General features: G+C 35.7%; 1 protein-coding gene across 3 annotated transcripts in view; it reads right to left on the bottom strand.

Moving 5' to 3' along the window:
• Positions 1–22,654, bottom strand: part of LOC143239761 (calpain-A-like) — a 69,264-nt gene that overhangs the window by 5,527 nt on the left and 41,083 nt on the right. For 2 of the 3 annotated variants that reach the window (XM_076481228.1, XM_076481229.1), the window contains exons 6-12: positions 21,774–21,942; positions 21,329–21,409; positions 14,170–14,261; positions 11,794–11,971; positions 11,492–11,609; positions 7,584–7,708; positions 3,639–3,847 (exon numbers count right to left, since the gene is read on the bottom strand). In XM_076481228.1, the coding sequence (XP_076337343.1) occupies positions 3,639–3,847; positions 7,584–7,708; positions 11,492–11,609; positions 11,794–11,971; positions 14,170–14,261; positions 21,329–21,409; positions 21,774–21,942 (972 nt within the window). Of the gene's footprint in view, positions 1–3,634; positions 3,848–7,583; positions 7,709–11,491; positions 11,610–11,793; positions 11,972–14,169; positions 14,262–21,328; positions 21,410–21,773; positions 21,943–22,654 lie in introns of those variants that run through there. The other variant, XM_076481230.1, reaches the window with a different exon arrangement.

Raw genomic sequence — 22,654 nt, 5'->3', positions numbered from 1 at the left:
TTGTACCAGGTGACAATGTCATAATTCGTATTTGAACCGTTATGTGGAGCTCAGTTTGGATTGTTCATTTGAAATTAACCAACTGTAAATACTAATCCTTGTTAAAGACATAAACTGAAACGTTAGATTGAAAGTTTTATTTATCTGGAGTTTATAATTGTATTTATTTTAATTATGATTTCAAGTCTCCAATGTGCACTTAATCATCTGAACATAAGTAACACGTTTTTTTTTTACTATCGACCAACTTTTCTTAGGTGCAAGAAATATAAACATGCAATAAAAACAGAAGTTAATGCGTGCAATTTGAAAAGTTGTTTTCTTTAAATATTACGTTATACCTACAGCTGGGATGCAACGATTAGTAAATCTACCTGTTTATGTCAAATATTATCCTAGAACAAATCTAAGGTTAAAGTTCTTATTGGTAGGTCAACAAGATGTAACTGATTCCATGTGTAGAGAAAAAGTTAGATATCGGGTTTCAATTTATTTTAACAATGTTTACTTATGGAAGGGCAAGGTAAATAACTTTGTTAGTGAATACGTGAAACAGCTGAAAACATTAAAACTGAGGAAACTAAAATATATAACTATCGCTTGATCAAGACGTTTGACAGACTCATTTCTCGTCAACAAATAAACATGACTTTTAGTTAAGACTCTCGTCTGTCATTTACTCAGAATAAATATGAGCAAAAACAATCATTCGTACAAACGTAGTGAAAGACAGCCTAAAAATAAAGTAACTGTTTTGAAGGATATCACTTATTGAAATGATAAAAATTTACTAAGTAAGGAACCGAACTTTGCATCATCACATAATCTCACTGCCAGAAATAGATTTGATATACTTTCACGGATGTGATATGTCTAGGGTTAATGAAAATGTCTCTAACGGTCATGTTATTACTATTGAGATAACGGAACAAATGAAGGAAACAATATTACCAGGACCACAAACAATATTCAAAATAACATTAACATTTTCAGATTTTTTTAGGTTTTATGCCATATCTTTTGATTATTCTAGATAATACCAAAAACAGGTGTAAGAAATTAAAGTATTCGTAACATCTTAGGCAGATTTAGTAATAATATTGTTAAGCCTGTCTTCACAAGGAATATATACAACGCTCTCAAGGAACTGCAAAATAATGTAGGTGAAAAAAGCAAAAGATTTCTAGGAGTGATTAGTTTGTTTTGAATTCCGCTCAAAGCTATACGAGGGCTATCTGCGCTAGTCGTCCCTAATTTAGCAGTGTAAGACTAGAGTGAAGGCAGCTAGTCATTACCACCCATCTCCAACTCTTGGGATACTCTTTTGCCAACGAAGAGTAGGATTGACCATCATTTTATAGCGTTCCCACGGCTAAAAGGGCGATCATGTTTGGTGTGATAGGAACTCGAACCCGCGATCCTCGGATTACGAGTCGAATCCTTATACTCTGTGGTTTGAAGCAAGCGAAACAAACCATAACTCTTTTATATATTAAGAGTACCCCTCTTCTTGAATTACATGGCTTCAACCCAGCCAAACAAACCTTCTCTCAACTATAAACTGTATCCCAGTCTTTCAACAGTCTTTAAGCAAATAAGACAAATCTTTACTCTCTCATCTATATGTATATATCATTCCAATCCTTAAACTGTGTGGTTTCAAACACAGAAATAAAATTCTACATCTGTCACCTGAGTGGTTGCAAGAACGGGAAACAAAGCCTATCCTTCTCACCTAGAAATGTTATCCAAGTCTTTAAACAACGTGGATTGAAGCATTCAAAACAAATCCTAGCTCTCTTACCAGTTAAAGTTACGTCAGTGTTTAAAATGCGTGAGTTCAATTCATTACTTTCTCACCTAAACACATTATTCAAGTCTTTAAAATTTAATGGGTTGAAGGATGGAAATCACATGCTAACTTTCTTGTCTATAAGCATTATCGTTCTCCTTGATCTATGTGGTTTCAAACAAGGAAAATAAATTCTAACACTGCCACCTATAAAATTATAATTTTAAATATCTATCTTTATTATATCTGAAGAAAAAATATAATGCATAATTAATGGTAAGTTATTCTGTAGCCAAACACTTTTTAATCTGCGATTTGCTAAAAATGGTAGATGGAAGATGCAAACAGAAAGCTAGAAGGAGAATATAAATGGCCATCTGTTGTCTTCCTCAGCATACCACTTTTATTAATTTGTCGATTTTGGTTACTATTGATCCAGTAAATCTGATGGGTCTTCATATATGTTTTATCTTCATTATTCATGGTCTACTAACCTGTATCAGGGTGCAGTTTGGAATTTGGAGTGAAGCAAATGCCACCGTGAAACCAAGATATTGTATTGCCATGGATTTAACTTGCATTGTGTATTAGTTATTTTGTTTGTTTTTTTTTACTTACGATTTTCTAGTGTTAACATAATACTGATATAAGAAAAGGCTGTTTTGTAAATGTTATGAGTGATAATTTTATAATAATTGACAATACAATAATCTTTGGCAGCACTGTGCATCTGTATTGTTTAATTTTAATTTTATCCACTTTAAACATATGTGAGATATTTGTTAATATCATAGTTTAAAATGGTTAATTTTTGAGTGAAATTACAAAATGTTGTCTGAAAGAAGTACCCTCTTATCCCCAGTCACACTTCCTGTGTTTATTTCTTTAGTAATGATTACATAATGTTTACAGACGTTCAGTTGTTTGTTTAAAGAAACCTAAGAAGCTTAATAACCTGTCACACACAGACAGAGAGAGAGAGACAGAAAGTGAATTGAATACCCTATATTAGAACGTGACAACCACGACAGATATAAAGTTATTGTGCAGTAGAATGTATCAGAACAACATTTCGTCATTGTTTAATGTTTTTTACATAGTGTGATGCCACTGAAAATAAATCACTTATGGAAAGGGTATGTAACAGTCTTTTCCAATGCAAAACATTCAGAGAACAAAGACATATTTATGTCATAGAGTTGGATTTTCCATGATGAAGGCAAAAATATTCCGTGTATTTAATGGCATTAGAAAAGAAAATAATATGGATCAACTTGAGACATCATGACTATACAGAAAGAGACTTGCAATATATTGTACTCCATGCAGTGGTCAGTAAATTGCAATTATTAAAGGCTGAGAATCCACTAACAAACGTTGGTGATAAAAGTCGTTCACGTACTTTAGGTGACACTAAGCAATATAATTAAGCAGGATTTCTGTCTGAAAACGAGGCTAACAAGGTACTGGTTGCTCCTGTTATACCTCTTATTCACCTATCCCATACGTCAAGCAATTAGAAAATGGAATAGGCATTCATGCTATTTTATATTCTGTGCAATAGGATTGTTGAAACAGGTGCTGGGAAACCATAATTCTCACACACTAGTTGGGTTATGGAAATAATTCAGGGAAGAATGATATGTTTCGGACATGAAAGCCTTGAGACACAAGTTTTCAATGGAAGCTATCCTGCAGGTCTATTATCAAAACGCACAGACTTAAAATAGAGCATGGCTCTATGCTCTGTTATGGACTATAATGTCGTGCAGATGTTCTAAATCATTTTAATATTTTGTACTCAACCTCTGCATATACACGTCAATCTCAGATTTTTTGTACTTACCTTAATTGAAATGGTCCCTCAGAATAGACACGAATCAGAAAATTACTCGCACAGTTGGGTTCAAATGTGGCTGGAATGATGACGTAGTAACCTTGATACAGCTCAAAACGTTTGAAAACTTCCCTATAGTTGATATAAGGACCTGAGGTTCCAATGTCGTAGTTCATCATGAAGTGTTCTGCAGGAAGTCTCTTCGATGGATCGCTGGTCTATTTAAAACTAGATATTTATGTGCCATAGAGAACAATCAAAATACAATTAAAACAGTACCAGAGGCGTAGCCAGGAGGGAGAGGGGTTGGATGACAACCAACATTATCTAGAACGTTTATTATCTTCTGATTAATAATAACGATCCCTTGACTTTCATGTAAATCACTTTAAATCTTTTAGCTGAAAAATAGGTTCACAGTTTTGGAGAACCCCTCTCCACTCGGTAATGCTGGCTACTTCTCCACAGTATAAGTATAACTATATATTCAACGTTTCATCATTTCAGTTGATAGTGTACTTGTATCTTCCATTTGAAATATCTTTAATAATTGGCAATATTTGTGGCGCTAATATTCAGGTACTTAGCGGTGACTTGAACAATCAGCGCTAATATTCAGGTACTTAGCGGTGACTTGAACAATCAGCGCTAATATTCAGGTACTTAACGGTGACTTGAACAATCAGCGCTAATATTCAGGTACTTAGCGGTGACTTGAACAATCAGCGCTAATATTCAGGTACTTAGCGGTGACTTGAACAATCAGCGCTAATATTCAGGTACTTAGCGGTCACTTGAACAATCAGCGCTAATATTCAGGTACTTAACGGTGACTTGAACAATCAGCGCTAATATTCAGGTACTTAGCGGTCACTTGAACAATCAGCGCTAATATTCAGGTACTTAGCGGTGACTTGAACAATCAGCGCTAATATTCAGGTACTTAGCGGTGACTTGAACAATCAGCGCTAATATTCAGGTACTTAGCGGTGACTTGAACAATCAGCGCTAATATTCAGGTACTTAGCGGTGACTTGAACAATCAGCGCTAATATTCAGGTACTTAGCGGTGACTTGAACAATCAGCGCTAATATTCAGGTACTTAGCGGTGACTTGAACAATCAGCGCTAATATTCAGGTACTTAGCGGTCACTTGAACAATCAGCGCTAATATTCAGGTACTTAGCGGTGACTTGAACAATCAGCGCTAATATTCAGGTACTTAGCGGTGACTTGAACAATCAGCGCTAATATTCAGGTACTTAGCGGTCACTTGAACAATCAGCGCTAATATTCAGGTACTTAACGGTGACTTGAACAATCAGCGCTAATATTCAGGTACTTAGCGGTGACTTGAACAATCAGCGCTAATATTCAGGTACTTAGCGGTCACTTGAACAATCAGCGCTAATATTCAGGTACTTAACGGTGACTTGAACAATCAGCGCTAATATTCAGGTACTTAGCGGTGACTTGAACAATCAGCGCTAATATTCAGGTACTTAGCGGTGACTTGAACAATCAGCGCTAATATTCAGGTACTTAGCGGTGACTTGAACAATCAGCGCTAATATTCAGGTACTTAGCGGTGACTTGAACAATCAGCGCTAATATTCAGGTACTTAGCGGTCACTTGAACAATCAGCGCTAATATTCAGGTACTTAGCGGTGACTTGAACAATCGGCGCTAATATTCAGGTACTTAGCGGTCACTTGAACAATCAGCGCTAATATTCAGGTACTTAACGGTGACTTGAACAATCAGCGCTAATATTCAGGTACTTAGCGGTCACTTGAACAATCAGCGCTAATATTCAGGTACTTAGCGGTCACTTGAACAATCAGCGCTAATATTCAGGTACTTAGCGGTCACTTGAACAATCAGCGCTAATATTCAGGTACTTAGCGGTGACTTGGACAATCAGCGCTAATATTCAGGTACTTAGCGGTGACTTGAACAATCAGCGCTAATATTCAGGTACTTAGCGGTGACTTGAACAATCAGCGCTAATATTCGGGTACTTAGCGGTGACTTGAACAATCAGCGCTAATATTCAGGTACTTAGCGGTCACTTGAACAATCAGCGCTAATATTCAGGGACTTAGCGGTGACTTGAACAATCAGCGCTAATATTCAGGTACTTAGCGGTGACTTGAACAATCAGCGCTAATATTCAGGTACTTAGCGGTGACTTGAACAATCAGCGCTAATATTCAGGTACTTAGCGGTGACTTGAACAATCAGCGCTAATATTCAGGTACTTAGCGGTCACTTGAACAATCAGCGCTAATATTCAGGTACTTAACGGTGACTTGAACAATCAGCGCTAATATTCAGGTACTTAGCGGTGACTTGAACAATCAGCGCTAATATTCAGGTACTTAGCGGTGACTTGAACAATCAGCGCTAATATTCAGGTACTTAGCGGTGACTTGAACAATCAGCGCTAATATTCAGGTACTTAGCGGTGACTTGAACAATCAGCGCTAATATTCAGGTACTTAGCGGTGACTTGAACAATCAGCGCTAATATTCAGGTACTTAGCGGTGACTTGAACAATCAGCGCTAATATTCAGGTACTTAGCGGTGACTTGAACAATCAGCGCTAATATTCAGGTACTTAGCGGTGACTTGAACAATCAGCGCTAATATTCAGGTACTTAGCGGTGACTTGAACAATCAGCGCTAATATTCAGGTACTTAGCGGTGACTTGAACAATCAGCGCTAATATTCAGGTACTTAGCGGTGACTTGAACAATCAGCGCTAATATTCAGGTACTTAGCGGTGACTTGAACAATCAGCGCTAATATCAGGTCAGCGGTGACTTGAACAATCAGCGCTAATATTCAGCGGTGACTTGAACAATCAGCGCTAATATTCAGGTACTTAGCGGTGACTTGAACAATCAGCGCTAATATTCACTTAGCGGGAACAATCAGCGCTAATATTCAGGTACTTAGCGGTGACTTGAACAATCAGCGCTAATATTCAGGTACTTAGCGGTGACTTGAACAATCAGCGCTAATATTCAGGTACTTAGCGGTGACTTGAACAATCAGCGCTAATATTCAGGTACTTAGCGGTGACTTGAACAATCAGCGCTAATATTCAGGTACTTAGCGGTGACTTGAACAATCAGCGCTAATATTCAGGTACTTAGCGGTGACTTGAACAATCAGCGCTAATATTCAGGTACTTAGCGGTGACTTGAACAATCAGCGCTAATATTCAGGTACTTAGCGGGTGAACAATCAGCGCTAATATTCAGGTACTTAACAATCAGCGCTAATATTCAGGTACTTAGCGGTGACTTAATACAATCAGCGCTAATATTCAGGTACTTAGCGGTGACTTGAACAATCAGCGCTAATATTCAGGAACAATCACTTAGCGGTGACTTGAACAATCAGCGCTAATATTCAGGTACTTAGCGGTGACTTGAACAATCAGCGCTAATATTCAGGTACTTAGCGGTGACTTGAACAATCAGCGCTAATATTCAGGTACTTAGCGGTGACTTGAACAATCAGCGCTAATATTCAGGTACTTAGCGGTGACTTGAACAATCAGCGCTAATATTCAGGTACTTAGCGGTGACTTGAACAATCAGCGCTAATATTCAGGTACTTAGCGGTGACTTGAACAATCAGCGCTAATATTCAGGTACTTAGCGGTGACTTGAACAATCAGCGCTAATATTCAGGTACTTAGCGGTCACTTGAACAATCAGTTATGCCTCATAGCATTATTTTTCACAAAAATCTACTTACTGAACTGTTAAGAAAATAAAGAAAGGAAAGAGTGCTTTCTGATATTTCTACCCATTCCATAATATTTTACGATATGACAAGAAGTCTGGAGATAAATCTTTCCCTTTCAAACACCATACTTTTTACTGAACCTGACTTTCATATAATTTTACTTACAGTTTTAAATTTGTTTTCCTTACCTGGTAAACAACGAAACCAATCTGTAACATTTTGGATCCACTAGAAATTTTAGATCGATGGTTTTTTTGCATCAGACTGATCACAACACTACATCTTTTACTCGATCCGAAGAAAATGGATTGGTCTGAAGGAAAGAAACAAAACTTTAGGTTTAGAATAAACATGTATGTAATATTTACAAATAAGTACGTAAAACAGTATTGCAACAGCCTCATGTGGGAAGTGTAAACCAGCACCACAAAACAGTAAAGAAAATGTACTAATAACAAATTTGCGATTTCATAAGACAAAACATGAAAAGTATACCAAATATAAATATAAAGAGTATGCTTTTGTCGGGAATATGAGTATGATAGCACCAAAGTCTCTTTAGTAAGTTACACCCCAAGAATGCAATCGAGAAACCACAAAATCCTGAAACAAGCTGTGTTTCAGAATGACTGGTATGGGTATTAACACATTTACTGATAAGGAAAGAACAACGTTTCGACCTTCCTAGGTCATCTTCAGGTTAAGAAGCTACACTTTTAATATCCGCGCACAGTTGTGGATACGACGGTTACCAATTAACAATACTGATCAAATAATAAAAATGGTTGTTAATCACCATCATTTGTGTTGTTAAGAGTTTACAATACAGTTTTTTTACAACAAACCTTCATATATACTGATCATGAGATTGCTGTATAAATGAAGGTTGAGTACTTAATAAAAGCTCTATTAGTGTGAATATAGCTGTTAACAATTTAAAATGATTGGAAATGGGAAGGATCTTTTATTGTTTTATTGGTATAATTTAGGGGTAACCATCATACCTACAAATAACCGAGAACATTGAATGCGCGATTGGATTCTGGACATTGTGCTTAAAATGCCTGGTTCTATCCCTTAATTAGTTATCGGTTGTAAGCACCTTGGCGTTTTACAAGCGTTCTTGGTGAATAACTGATGTGATGTACTTACCATTATATAGTTACTTTAATATCGGTCTTTATTTCAGTTGGGTCCAGCATGGCTAGGTGTTTGTTTGTTTTGGATTTCGCACAAAGCTACACGGGAGCTATCTGCGCTAGCCGTCCCTAATTTAGCAGTGTAAGACTAGAGGGAAGGCAGCTAGTCATCACTACCTACCTCCAACTCTTGGGCTTCTCTTTTACCAACGAACAGTGCGATTGACCGTAACTTTATAACGGTTGAAAGGGTGAGCATGTTTGGTGTGACGAAGATTCGATACCGCGACCCTCAGATTATGTGTCGAGTAAGTTAATCACCTGGCCATTGCAGAGCCCCAGACGTATGTACGACGTATAAAAAGAGAGGAAAATATACAGACAGAAATATACCTAAATGGGACTCTTTTTTTTTAAAAAACTATTAACATTTGTTTTTGGAACATCTATTTTAGTACTATTCTTTTGACAACATTGTACTACTTGTTTCAGAACCGGTTGTGAATTTGTTGCTGCTTTTGAAAGAGTTGTGGGAATTTAGGTGTTAGGGAAACATATGGGTCAATTAACGGCATATCGCTAAGATACGTGATAAATCTACCTGTACCTAGGGAACACCCGCCTCAGGGGCAAAATATTCTGAGTAAGTGTCTTCCACATTCACTCTACACCTATCATCTAAAAAGTTGAGTAACCAGCAATAACATCTGTCAGTAATTCCATTGGTATCATTTTATACTGAAGTCCGTTATGCCATACAGCATCGAATGGTTTCTATACATTGAGAAAGAAGTTGACAGTGCATTTACCTTGATTAAAGCTATATTTTAATATTTCAGTTAGTCAAACTAGATAAATCGTAATTTACTGAATTGTGACCACACAACACAGTTTGATTTTTCTGCTAGACGCGCGATACGAGCGCAGAAAGTCAATTAACAAAGCATAATCTGGGAAGATGATGATCTCAATCGCTGATCCGTATCCAATATGGCGTACACCCTTGTGCAAATTAATTGAAACAAATGGTTATTTTACAATATTTTCAGCATAGCGGTCGATGTAGGCTCGCTGGACCCGCTGATTTCGTTTAATAGTCATTTTTTCACACAGACGGTGTCATTAGCTGTGTTTTTCAGTACGGTCTATCTATTTTTGGGATATATGACGACATTTTGAGAAATATTACGTCATTCGAAATTGCTTTAGACTTCTCTCAAAAATAAAGCTGTTTGTTTTACTGCTAATCAGTCGTCTTTCAGCTGTCATACACAATGAACGTGACTCCCTAGAAAGCTTACAAAAATTGTGACACTGCAGAGCACACCGGCATGATTTACAGGGGAAACGTGGACGTTGTTGGTGTTAGCCTATCCATAGGTCAGCCGTGTGATCAAGGCCAAGGTGAGTACCGAATCTATCAGTCCGAGACGTAAAGGAGGATGTGGCCGAAAACGGAAAACAACGCCAAGAGACGACGCGTACGTGGTTAGGATGCGTGTGAAAAATCCACGGAAGACAAGTGACACCATAAAAAGAGATTTGGAGGTCAAAGGAATAAAAGTCAGCTTTTCAACGGTTCGTCGTAGGCTTCTTGATGTCGGTCGAAGGGCAAGGAGACCAGTCAAAAAACAACTTTTTACCAACTCAATGAAGAAAAAATGGTATCAATGGGGTCTGAAATACAAGAACTGGACGAAAGAACAATGGAGGAAGGTGTTATTTAGTAATGAGACTCATTTCTTCGTACAGGGTCAAAGAAGTCTGCATGTTTGCAGATCTCCAGGTGAGAAACTTCGAAAATCTCACATCAGTCAGTTCGTAAAACATCCCTTGAAGAAGATTTTTTGGGGCTTTTTCAGCTACTATGGCGTCGGAGGCTTACATATCGTAAAAGATATGATGCGAGGGCCACAGTACATCGAAGCTTTGCAGAGAAGAGTCGTTCCAGAATTGAAAAAAGAGATTTCCAGATGGATCTGTCATTTTTCAGCAAGATCTGGCTCCGTGCCACACATCGAAACTTGTGAAGAATTTTATGACCACAATGCGAATAAAGGTGCTGGACTGGCCTGGAAACTCTCCGGACTTAAATCCTATTGAAAATCTTTGGGCAATTTGTAAAGAAAGACTTCGGGGAAAAGACTGTACTACGAAAGATAAGCTAATTAAGGTGTGGTACCACGATACAAAAATAGTAAAGATTACAGTCAACTTGTGAACTTGATGCCAAAGTGGATTAATAATCTTCTGAAAAGTAAAGGTGGTCATATCATGTATAAATTTGTGAGTAATTTTTTGGATTCCCAGAAATAAAACGCAAAGAAATTGAAAAAATCCTAATTTTCCGTCTTGTTTCAATTAATTTTCAAAAGGGTGTATGTTGCTTTTAAAAATAGCACTGATACTTTTGTTGCAAATTGTTTAATTTCTATGAGGAAACAGACCAAAAATAACAATGAACATGTGCAAGATCACCATGATTCTGGCTATGAATCTGAGTTATCTCAAACTTATTTGGAGAGTGATATGGCTTAAGAAAAGCAAGCGTCTATAGAATTAAAGTAAACAACGGCAACAACAACTGACTTGAAGTGTATTTTTACAGCTTACTTAACACATAAAGCTACAATTATTTTCTAGTTTAGGGAGTTTTGTATTACTGCATTTATATTTGTACGTTAATTCTATAAACCTGTCTAACAAATTAAGAAAACTACTTTAGTTTCAAGTGTAATTTAGTTAAGTGAAGCATGACAAAACTATTTATCTAAAACTAGTATATTTGTTTCCAACAAGTATGTTTGACTGTGTGTGTTTTCTTATAACAAAGCCACATCGAGCTATCTGCTGAGCCCACCGAGGGGAATCGAACCTCTGATTTTAGCGCTGTAAGTCCGTACACTTACCGCTGCACTAGCGGGTGAGCATTTTTTTATTTACTAAAATTCACTTACTGTTATTAGGTTTTTCAATACATAGCAAGTACTGGGGATTCAAAACAAACTTAGAAAGGTCATTACGGGATCCTCCTGCTGTCTTCCCTTCTTCCCATTCGCCCAAGATAGCCTTTACCTGTGAGAATAAAGAAGAGCATACATTCTTAAGAGCGTGGGTTGTAATTTTTAAAGTGAGGCAAAAGTCGAAGACGAATAAAATGTAAAGACAAAAAAAAGACACGATAACAGCATTAAACAACATTATTCTATGTTATGGTGAATACAAACTATGTGCTACAACCGTGAAGAACATCAGTTACTTGACCAGGCTTGTCTGCAATTCCATCACCGTCGAAATCTGGGCCTAATGTGCAAATGGAGACCTCTTCAAATTCCTTCAAAAAGTCATCGTATGACATCCAAAATTCGCCATCCCCTCTCTGTCGCCATTCTAACCTGTCCTTAGTGGCTTTATCGACTTTTTTCCATGAAATGTCTCTACAAACATGCAGAAAATCATTATTTGCTTGGATTAGGCTTAAAGAAACTAGACACTGAACTGAAACAGGGGACGTAAAACTCAATTTAAAAATTTCGAACTTTTAAGCTAATGATGACCGAAATACAATTTCTAACAATAAAATATTATTTTATTTCATATTTTATTTTTATCCTAAGTTTGTGACTTAACCATACTCAGGTTGGTGATAAATATAGAGTATATAGAGTCCAGAAAATTTCGAAGTTACTAAACGTGTGCTAGAACAATAACTGTGGATTATGACTTCTTTTGTTTGAGAACAAAATGTCAGTAACTTTTTGTTTCTCGTTCTTTTCACTAACGTTTCCTCTTTTCTCTTCTTCTTCGAGCACATAAGCTGTTGTTATTTCATATCTTGAAAATGGTGATCTAGGTGTTAGTGAAATTTATTCACTTTTTCCTTACTCAAACATTTTGTAGTGGCCATCTTGAGTACTTGTTCTGTTACTGCTTTTATACGAATACTTCTGGTTTTTGTTTGTGTTTCTGGTTCAATATATACCGTAAATAGCAGTCGACTTTCGTCAAAACGTATTAACTTTGAGGTGTATTTTTTAAAGAAATATCTAGCAAAATCAGGCTCAGATTTTGAATCTTTGGACTCTTAATGTGAAGATATATCACCAGAATTCAGAGACTGTAGCTTTAAGTTTTGCATTCAAGGTTAAGAATCTAATTGTCAAGCATCTATTTATAATTTTCTTCATATTTCTAAAGATTATTTGTTAACATTTAATAAAGTTGCGTATTATGTGGCCCGGCATGGCCAAGCGTGTTAAGGCGTGCGACTCGTAATCTGAGGGTCGCGGGTTCGCATCCCCGTCGCGCCAAACGTGCTCGCCCTTTCAGACAGGGGGGGCGTTATAATGTGACGGTCAATCCCACTATTCGTTGGTAAAGAGTAGCCCAAGAGTTGGCGGTGGGTGATGATGACTAGCTGCCTTCCCTCTAGTCTTACACTGCTAAAATAGGTACGGCAAGCGCAGATAGCCCCCGAGTAGCTTTGTGCGGAATTCAAAAAACAAACAAACAAACAATCGTATTATGTGAGACTTAAAACTTGTAAACTATGCTCAATTTACAGGACACTCAAAAGTCCTAACCTGGTTATTTGGATGAGGGCTGTTCATATAAATAATCTGTTAATTTAAATAATTATTCCTAAAGTTTTGAAGAATTACAGATTATTTTTCTTATTTTTACTAGGAATTCTAAAGCCGTTTGTTTATATTCAAATTTAAGTTTGAAGAGTCTTTTTAAAACTCATAAATCGAAACATTTCTAAAATGGGAGGCACAATAACAAAAGGTGATGCACCTCTACTGGTGCTGTTATTAATTTATAGTTTATATAATACATACGTTTGTTGACAATTCACACAGAGCTATACGAGTTGGAAGTTTTATTTTTATTACACATATATTCTATACGTTTTGCTAGCTTTGTTAATGTCGTTGCATGGTATTTACTAGTAACTGATTGTGGGAAAACATGACACCAACCACTTAAAGAAAACGTTTGTTCCTGGTATTGAAGTTAGAAAAGGACCTAGAGTTAGTTACCCGGATCTACTTTTCGTTTTGCTTTCTTTTTACTTCTTATGGTAAGCCTAATGTAAACATTCTAACAAGGATTGTAATGGAATATGTTTTTTACTTAAATGTGAAAACAAATTTTGATCCTAGTATCATTTTGTTAAAACAGTTGTAACATTTTTATTGAATGGTTTTCAGCACTTCCATTTTAAAACTTGTTTTAGCCGAGTCTTTTATGTTTGGTGTACAGAAAGGTTTGTTTGTTTGCTTTTTGAATTTCGCACAAAGCTACTCGAGGGCTATCTGTGCTAGCCGTCCCTAATTTAGCAGTGTAAAACTAAAGGGAAGGCAGCTAGTCATCACCACCCACCGCCAACTCTTGGGCTACCTTTTACCAACGAATAGTGGAATTGACCGTACATTATAACGACCCCACGGTTGAAAGGGCGAGCATGTTTGGCGCGAAGGGATGTACAGAAAGGACCAAACATTGTAAAAGATAGAACACTGAAGTTTTTAATATTATATATCTAAAAAATACACCTTTTACATACAAAAAAATACAAACGATTGATAGTGGAGCTTGTGGTAATAAGACGTGAACTGCAGATTGTCCTTACTTGTCATTCCATTTCCCTGTCCACTCAATGCTGTTTCCCCAAGGATTCCTGATTCTCACCAACAAAGCATCCTCTCCAGAGCTTAATAGGATCTGCCCAAACAAAAACATTTTTGTTAAAGCACAAAGAAAACTCTAACTTTATTTTTGTCTTTGATAAAAGAAGCAGTAAATGACAGATCCTTGCTGGGAAGCCTGTTAGACGTAGAAATAACAAACAGCATAAGTACGTTTTAAAATGTCTGTGAATGATAATAACAGTGGATTTTGGGATACTTTTCAAAGATGAAAATTCATTGTATTCGTCGAAGCCATAAATTTCTTCGACACTAGCTTAAAAATTTTGGTTTGATTTGTTTTAATATCGTGGGCTATCTGCGCTAGCATTCCCTAATTTAGTAGTGTAAGACTAGAGGGAAGGCAGTTAGTCATCACCACCCACCGCCAACTCTTGGGCTACTCTTTTACCAATGAATAGTGAGATTGACCGTCACATTTTAACCCCACGACTGAAAGGGCGAGCATGTTTGGTGCGACGGGGATTCAAACCCGCGACCCTCGGATTACGAGTCGAGTGCCGGGCCCAGCTTATAAATGAGAGGTTCTAACTGTAAAAATATTATATCTGATAAACAGTATATCGCTAAATAAATGGCAAATATGTATCTATCTGTATAACTAATATATCGCTCTAGCCTTAAAATATACACACTTAGCAAATAAACTCAATAATACAAATCTCGCCAGGTTATAATAAGTTACACGTTTTCGTCAGTTCCCATACACGTATTACTCTTCATATTTGACGTAAATCGTCAACTGTGTTACGAGTTTTTACATAGTTTTAGCCAAAAATGTATTCGTCCCACATCAAAGTTGATGCCAGATTCTAGCCACCATCTTGGCCAAAATGTTTGCATACTGTTCTGTGTTTATGCTATTCTCTACATGCATGGAATAATTACTGAGTAAATGCCTGAGTAATTGTGGAGAAGTTAGTACATGATCATACAAAAATGTACGTGTTGTTATTCTGGTCTGTATAAGTTATTTTGAACATTTGTTTGTCAAAAACATATAGACATCTCTTTTGTATGAAAAGGTGTAGTCTTGGCATAGTCGTTTTTGAAACAGATTAACGCTTTGTTCAGACAATTTCTCTGTATTTGGTGTAGATTCACGGCTTGTCAAGACCTATACATTATAGGGCGTCAAATTATTTGACTGTTGTTACATGTTAAGATTGAGTTAAATTATAATTTCGATTTAGAATTTAATTAAGTGTCGCTATGTATCAAATTATGATATTTGCCAACAAGATTGATACAAACAATTTTCTTTCTCAATACAAACATATTTTAATATACAAACGATAATATAAGTTATAATGCTGGTTATTACAAATAGTTACTACAAGTAATGATTTATATACAAAAGTTTTACAAATTTACAAACAACATTGAGTCTTCCATCTGGTCTGGAACCGGAAACTTATTGAGGGTTCACGATGAACGAATTAATTCTGAATTAACATAGGTACAATACACTTGAAAGGCAGCTAGCTAGCCTTTCGCTGATCACACGTGAGATGGCCCTGCATGGCCAAGCGTGTTAAGGCGTGAGACTCGTAATCTGAGGGTCGCGGGTTCGTATCTCCGTCACATCAAACGTGCTCGCCCTTTCAGCCGTGGGGGCCTTATAATGTGACGGTCAACTCCCGCTATTCGTTGGTAAAAGAGTAGCCCAAGAGTTGGCGGTGGGTGGTGATGACTAGCTGCCTTCCCTCTAGTCTTACACTGCTAAATTAGGGACGACTAGTACAGATAGCCCTCGAGTAGCTTTGTGCGAAATTAAAAACAACAACAAACAAAACAAAACACACGTGAGTTTTTCACCGTTTAAATTATATATTGTCTTCGTAAAAATACTATCATCCGATGTTAATTCGCTGAAGTTAAACAGTTTGTAATATTCGAAATCTGTAAACGTTCCTGGTCAAATACCTGTAGTTTTTCTATTAATAAGCGTTAATTATAGTTATAGCTTCCGAGGTTTATAGTATACCAAGTGTAGCAAACTGAGAATATATATACTGTCCCTTGGAGCCTCGCACTGGTTAATTTTATTAACCAAAGCAGATGTATAGAAATTTCAGCTGGCACCACTATACTGACGATCACTAGCATATACATGCACACATGATACATTGTTTAGTCTTACACTTGAGAATCTACACTTAGTGAATAGGTGGAAAATTTACAAAGCACATTTAACAGTATAAGTTACATACATTTCTAAATATATATGTAACTGAAACAAACATCGATATTAAAATAAATATGTAACAGTAAAGTGATCACATTGTTCAGAAATGGTATGAACCCAACGGACATTCCCAGAACAGTAGAGGTTCCCAAGTATTCAGAATCCTGAGACGTCGACAGACAACAGAAAACATTGTTTTATGGAAGTCTACTGGTAGATACCGAAAAACCATAGCCTGAAATGGCCATGTTTTGATCAGGTTAATAGGCCAAATTCTAAAGAAATTTTTCAACACCTTACAACAAAAATGGCATGAATAAATGCATTCCAGGGTAACTAAAAGAAGAGTGAATAGAAGATTGACCAAACAAGGTTATTTTGCTCTTAAATATGGCTATCTGAAAACCAATATTAACCATAATTCACTTCCATTACTTTGCTGCATGGGCAAGACAATATGCTAATTTAGAGTTAGAACACTAACAACATGCCATCCTTTCAGATGAGTCCTGTGTCCAGTTTGTTAGGCTGATGGTAGGATTCGTGTTTGTTGTTAATTGCCTCCTTAGGCATCACATGGAGACGTTATTTCTCCCATAGTTTAGGGCGAGGTTTGACAATAGCTTTGTGATCCAGGATGGCAATGTCATTACCTATAGTGTAATATTATACAGCATTATCTCAACCACAAGGACGTTACAAGATTGCTATGTCCAGCAAGATCTTCATGTTGCAATCTTACTGTAAACTGTTGAACATAACTGAGCCAAGAAATTGCTAGCCATGACCCTAAACCAGTTTATTCCGGCTAAGTTGCACTGCCTTCCAGTGACGAGGCATACTCCTTACACATCGTGTGTTGGTGACCCGACCACTCCAAAATTACTTCTTACAATAATGCTTCATGCTCTATATCATAGCAAAATCACACAAAACATTTAATAGAGGTGAAAACCTAAGGTCTATAACCATTAATTATAAACCTTTGGTAATTTACATTGTTAGTTTCCTTAATATTAATTTTATTATAAAATTGAAAAAAATTTACTCACTAATTTAACTAATTTTGCAAATATTAACCAAATAATTGGTCATGTAACAACTTCAAGTTCGCATCTACTCAGTTTATAACGATGTTATTATAATCTCAAATTTTATAAATATTTTGTTTCTGTACAAACTGACTTTACTCTATACGTTTTATACTACTTTGAGATACTGTACAATATGCAGATAATTTAGCCAAATCTTGAAGGAAGCTTGGTTTGTTTTGTTTGAATTTCACACAAAACTACACGAGGACTCTTTGCGCTAGCCGTCCCTAATTTAGCAGTGTAATACTGGAGGAAAGGAAGCTAATCATCACTACCCACCGCCAAGTCTTGAACTACTCTTTTACCAACGAATAGTGGGGTTGGCCATCACATTATAACGTCCCCATGAAAGGGCGAGCATGTTTGGAATGACGGGGATTCGAACCTGTAGAAAGCTGCAGGTATTTAAAAAATAACCTTTAAGCAAAGAAACTCTGAGAGAACTCTCAAAAACAAGATTATCTGGTGTATCCCAACTGATGAATATTTCAATAAACAAACACCCTAAAAATTGTTTGACCTACTTCCATGAATATTCATGAAATCTGTGCTTCTACTATAACTGTGGGCTACGTTACATTTTTATTAAACTGTGTGGAATTTTGAGAAGTTGTTGACTTATTTACTTCTTCGCCAGTGTAAAAAAAAACAAAGGTATCACATATGGAGTAGTGCTTCTCAGTAATGTGATATGCAGCCACGTCATATATATTTTACCTGCTCTTAGTAACATTGGAATTTTAAAAATATTTCTTCTAACTAGTTACTAGACAGTTTATTATGTCAGAGAGGTTTACTGTTTTTCTATCGTATCGTCTCCTTCCAAACATTCCTTATTTCTTGGCAAATTGAGTTGAAATTTGGTAGAGTTATTACTTTATCCAATACGCTCGGACAGCTTTTTCATTTTTTTATTTAGACCTTTAAAAGTATTTTATAGATCAATGTGTATTTTGGGTTCTTTTGTGGCCGTATTTATAGCAATCAACGACAGTAACATCCTTTACTGTCCAAAGAGATGATAAAAATGATGTCTGTGTTACATCTAGTAAATGTTATGTGAGAGCATGTTTTCTTGTGAGCTCGATGACTTTGTAGTAAGAGTGGTGTACTTTTATGTTATCTTTCCTTTTAATTAAAAAGTAACATTTTCCAAACTATGTTGTTTTAATAGTTCCCGTGTTGGATGCAAAGAATGCACTAAAGGTAGTTATTAACTTCACTTTCTTAAAGTGATAAACTAAGCTAAGTGAAGATTAAAAGCCAGATTATCTGATTCTTTTACAATAATAACAAATATATTTTCAATTAGTGAGATGAGTTATTCTTTCCCATGAATCAAACAAAAGTTGCCAAGGGAAATGTCTTTGATCCAATAAGAACCTATCACTGCTTTCTTGTATCAAGAACGTGAGAGTTATTGCACATTTAAGAGTGTTTGAAATTAGGTGTGTGCAGTTATTTGATTATTTATGCGTCTGTATAACATTTTTAAATTTCACTTAGACTCTGAACCATTACGAGTCTTAAGTGTTCTTAATTTCAGAAGAGCTAACAATTTGTTATAAGCGAACTTGATTTAACTTTCATTTTAATTTTATCATAGTTGTATAAAAGTAACTGATGTGAATAATCACTGTATTGTGTTACCTTAAATTTAATGTTTAGTGAACTGTGTGTTTTGAGGAAGGTTTAAAGTTCATGAGTTAGTTTGCATATTGAGGTAACACTTGAACTTTTGTTTTAAATGTATATTTAATTTTAAAACAATGTGAGTAGATTTATTATTCACTCAACATTTAACTTGGTGTTTAAATTTTATTCTTAATCAATAGTCAAATTTAAGGTATAAACAGAAAAAACACATTGAACCGATAAAAGATCATTCAACAGCCTTCAGCACCATACACACAGTCATTAATCACTTGCGTTTATTGTATTACAATGCATTGTTCATAATGTTTGTTTGTTTTTAGAATTTCGCACGAAGATACTCGAGGGCTATCTGTGCTATCCATCCCTAATTTAGCAGTGTAAGACTAAAGGGAAGGCAGCCAGTCGTCACCACTTACCGCCAACTCTTAGGTTACTCTCTTACCAGCGAATAAAAGGACTGACCGTCATATTATAACGCCCTCACGTTTGAAAGCGCGATCATATTTGGGGTGACGGAGATTCGATCCCACCACCCTCGGATTACGAGTTGAGTGTTTTAACCACCTGGCCATGCCGGGCCATCAAAGGATTTGACCTCAACCTAAGGAATTAATGAATAACATTCAGTGTACATGTTATTTTTATTAATAACAATAAAAAATGTTTTAATATTGTTGTTAAAACATGCAGCGGATGGAGAACTTGTCATGTAAGAGATAACAGTGAAAAATAATAGAGTGGTTCTAACAGTTTTACCTTGTGTTTTGTATTAACATAGTGCAAAAATATTTCAAGTTGCATTGTTATATTTAAATATTAATGGGTAGGATTTGTTTGTAGAGCACAAAGCTACATAATAGACCATCTGTGCTGGGCCCACCATAGGTATCGAAACCCAACTTTTAACATTGTAAGTCTTAATACTTACCATCAACTCACTGCAAGGTATTAATGAGAAAGTGAAATCATCAGTTGTACATGAAATTAATGGTGTACCTGGTGTTTGTTTGGTCATACTTCAGTGATATATCCTGTACACTCACCATGGTGAGTGAAACAATGAAGAAATTATTGACAGGTGGTAGCACTGCATAAAATCAACATCAGTGGGAATTTTATGGTATGGTCGAGAACACTTCGTTATAGGATTGTCTAATCTTCACATTTTCTCAGTTGTTTGTCAGCCTATATTAAGAATCCTGCCAAGCCTATGTGGCCAACATTCTTAGGGCCTTCTTTCACTGTTAATCTAACACTTATATAAAAAGAGAATTTGACTTTATTTCATACTTGTGTTTACTATTACAATAAATGATCAGGTAGTGAAATGTAGTTTTAGTTCTTTAATCACAACATTATCATTATTTTAACCTAATCCTTTTGCTGTAATTAGTGGGACCGTAAGTAGTGTTGACTGGCTGCCTTCCCTCTAGCCTGTCACATAATAATTATGAGTTTGTTATCTCATATATCCTTCTTAAATATTTGAATACAATTAACAATAGAAATAATTTTCTTAATCTCCATTAACTAATAGCATATTAAACTGTTGACGAATCCCTGTATAAAGATACACTACCATATATTAAACTGTTGACGAATCCCTGTATAAAGATACACTACCATATATTAAACACCATATATTAAACTGTTGACGAATCCCTGTATAAAGATACACTACCATATATTAAACTGTTGACGAATCCCTGTATAAAGATACACTACCATATATTAAACTGTTGACGGATCCCTGTATAAAGATACACTACCATATATTAAACTGTTGACGGATCCCTGTATAAAGATACACTACCATATTGTTTAATTTCATATTAGAAACTTTCATTATGGCTGCTTTAGTTGTCAAAAACTCATAAACAAGTACTAAATACTATGGATGTTTTATCATTAAAAAAGACATGCAGAATATCGATTTTTTTTACAATCCATGAAAGTATGAATAGTAATAAAAATATAAACCTAAATTTACCATATATTGCAGATAAATGTCTTTTAAAATATACAAAAAGCTTTTTTGTTTTTGCAAACATTCCAACAAATGGCTATGAAATCACAAAATAAAAACAACTAGCAGCAAGTTATAATTTTTGTTATTCTAAAAATCAAACTCAAGAATCTCCAAACCTTGGCAACACCTGAAACAGTGTACGCATGACCAGGGACTAGCCCATTTGGATCTGCTGTTGTTGCTTCTCTCCAGTCACCCTATAAAACAGATAAGAAACAACAGCGTTGATTATAAACAGAATTGTAGAATATTTGGTAAATTATATTTCCTAGGTCATCAGTCTTTCATTTTGAAAACGTCCGCAGAAGAACTGCTATAAGTTGTTTTAACATCGAAAATTAAAATAAGACATTTTACTTATCTTCTGTAAACTTTCTGTGTTTAAAATTTGTAGCAATATTGTCACGTAGTATTTCTGAATTCAGACTTTCTATCGTAAGTCCAAACTGTATCGTGATACTAATGATTAAAGTCACGATTTTGTAACACATTTTAATTTAGTTGCCTTAAGTAAAAAAGGTAAACAAGGCCTTATTCAAAGTGGTTTGACAGATTACATACTTTTCTGGAACACGTAATGAATGCCCCATTACTTGAGGCTTTCAACAGAAAATGGTAGAGGTCAGGAGGTGCATCTGCCAGATCATATCGTTCAGCTAGCCCACTAGTCAAATCTACAAGAGCATCCATGGCTTGTCCTCCTTCCAGAGCCTCATAAGAGCCATGTAGCCTGAAACAAAAACTCTTGAAAGTAGCCATATACAATGCAAAAACTCAGGGTAAAGCCAGTTCAACTACGTTCTTTCATCATGAAAACATTTGTTGTTGTTTTTTAGAATAAAACATAGGATTTATTATTTTCATGAATAAAAGCCAAGTTGTTATTCATTCTATCAAGACACACGGAAGTTTGTTATGCGGCCAAAACAGTCTGCAGGACACATTGCGTGTTATTAATAGGAATAACATCTCAGCAATTTATCCACTTTTGTGTTCTCAAAATGTGGAAATTCAAACTATAATATATTTCCAGTGGAAATACCAAATTTAAAGGCAATCCATTGAGATATACACGAAACATAAAATATCCAATTCTGATATAATTATTTCTTATTTTTCTCTTGTATCGAAAGCATGAAAACTTTATTTGAACGAGAAACATATTTAACTTTTATCGAATTTTTTTAAATTTGGTAATCTGGTATATTTTACAACCTAAAATTATATGTCAAGTTTGGTCTGAGTGTTAAAGTGTAGGAGAGTAGCGCGTGAAAGTTTGGTTTGGTTTTCTAATGTTTTGTATAGTTTCTAAAACAAAGAAACTATGATTACTTGCCTCTTATATTGCATTTATATTAATATTCTCGAAGAAGAATGTTTATTACACACGTTTCAGTAAGCTGGTTAAATATGTGATTTTACATTCATATATAATAACTGGT

Source organism: Tachypleus tridentatus, chromosome 13 (genome assembly GCF_004210375.1).
Source record: "Tachypleus tridentatus isolate NWPU-2018 chromosome 13, ASM421037v1, whole genome shotgun sequence".
NCBI lineage: Eukaryota > Metazoa > Arthropoda > Merostomata > Xiphosura > Limulidae > Tachypleus > Tachypleus tridentatus.
Note: the sequence above shows the minus strand (reverse complement) of the source record. Positions and strands in the feature narration are given on the sequence as shown.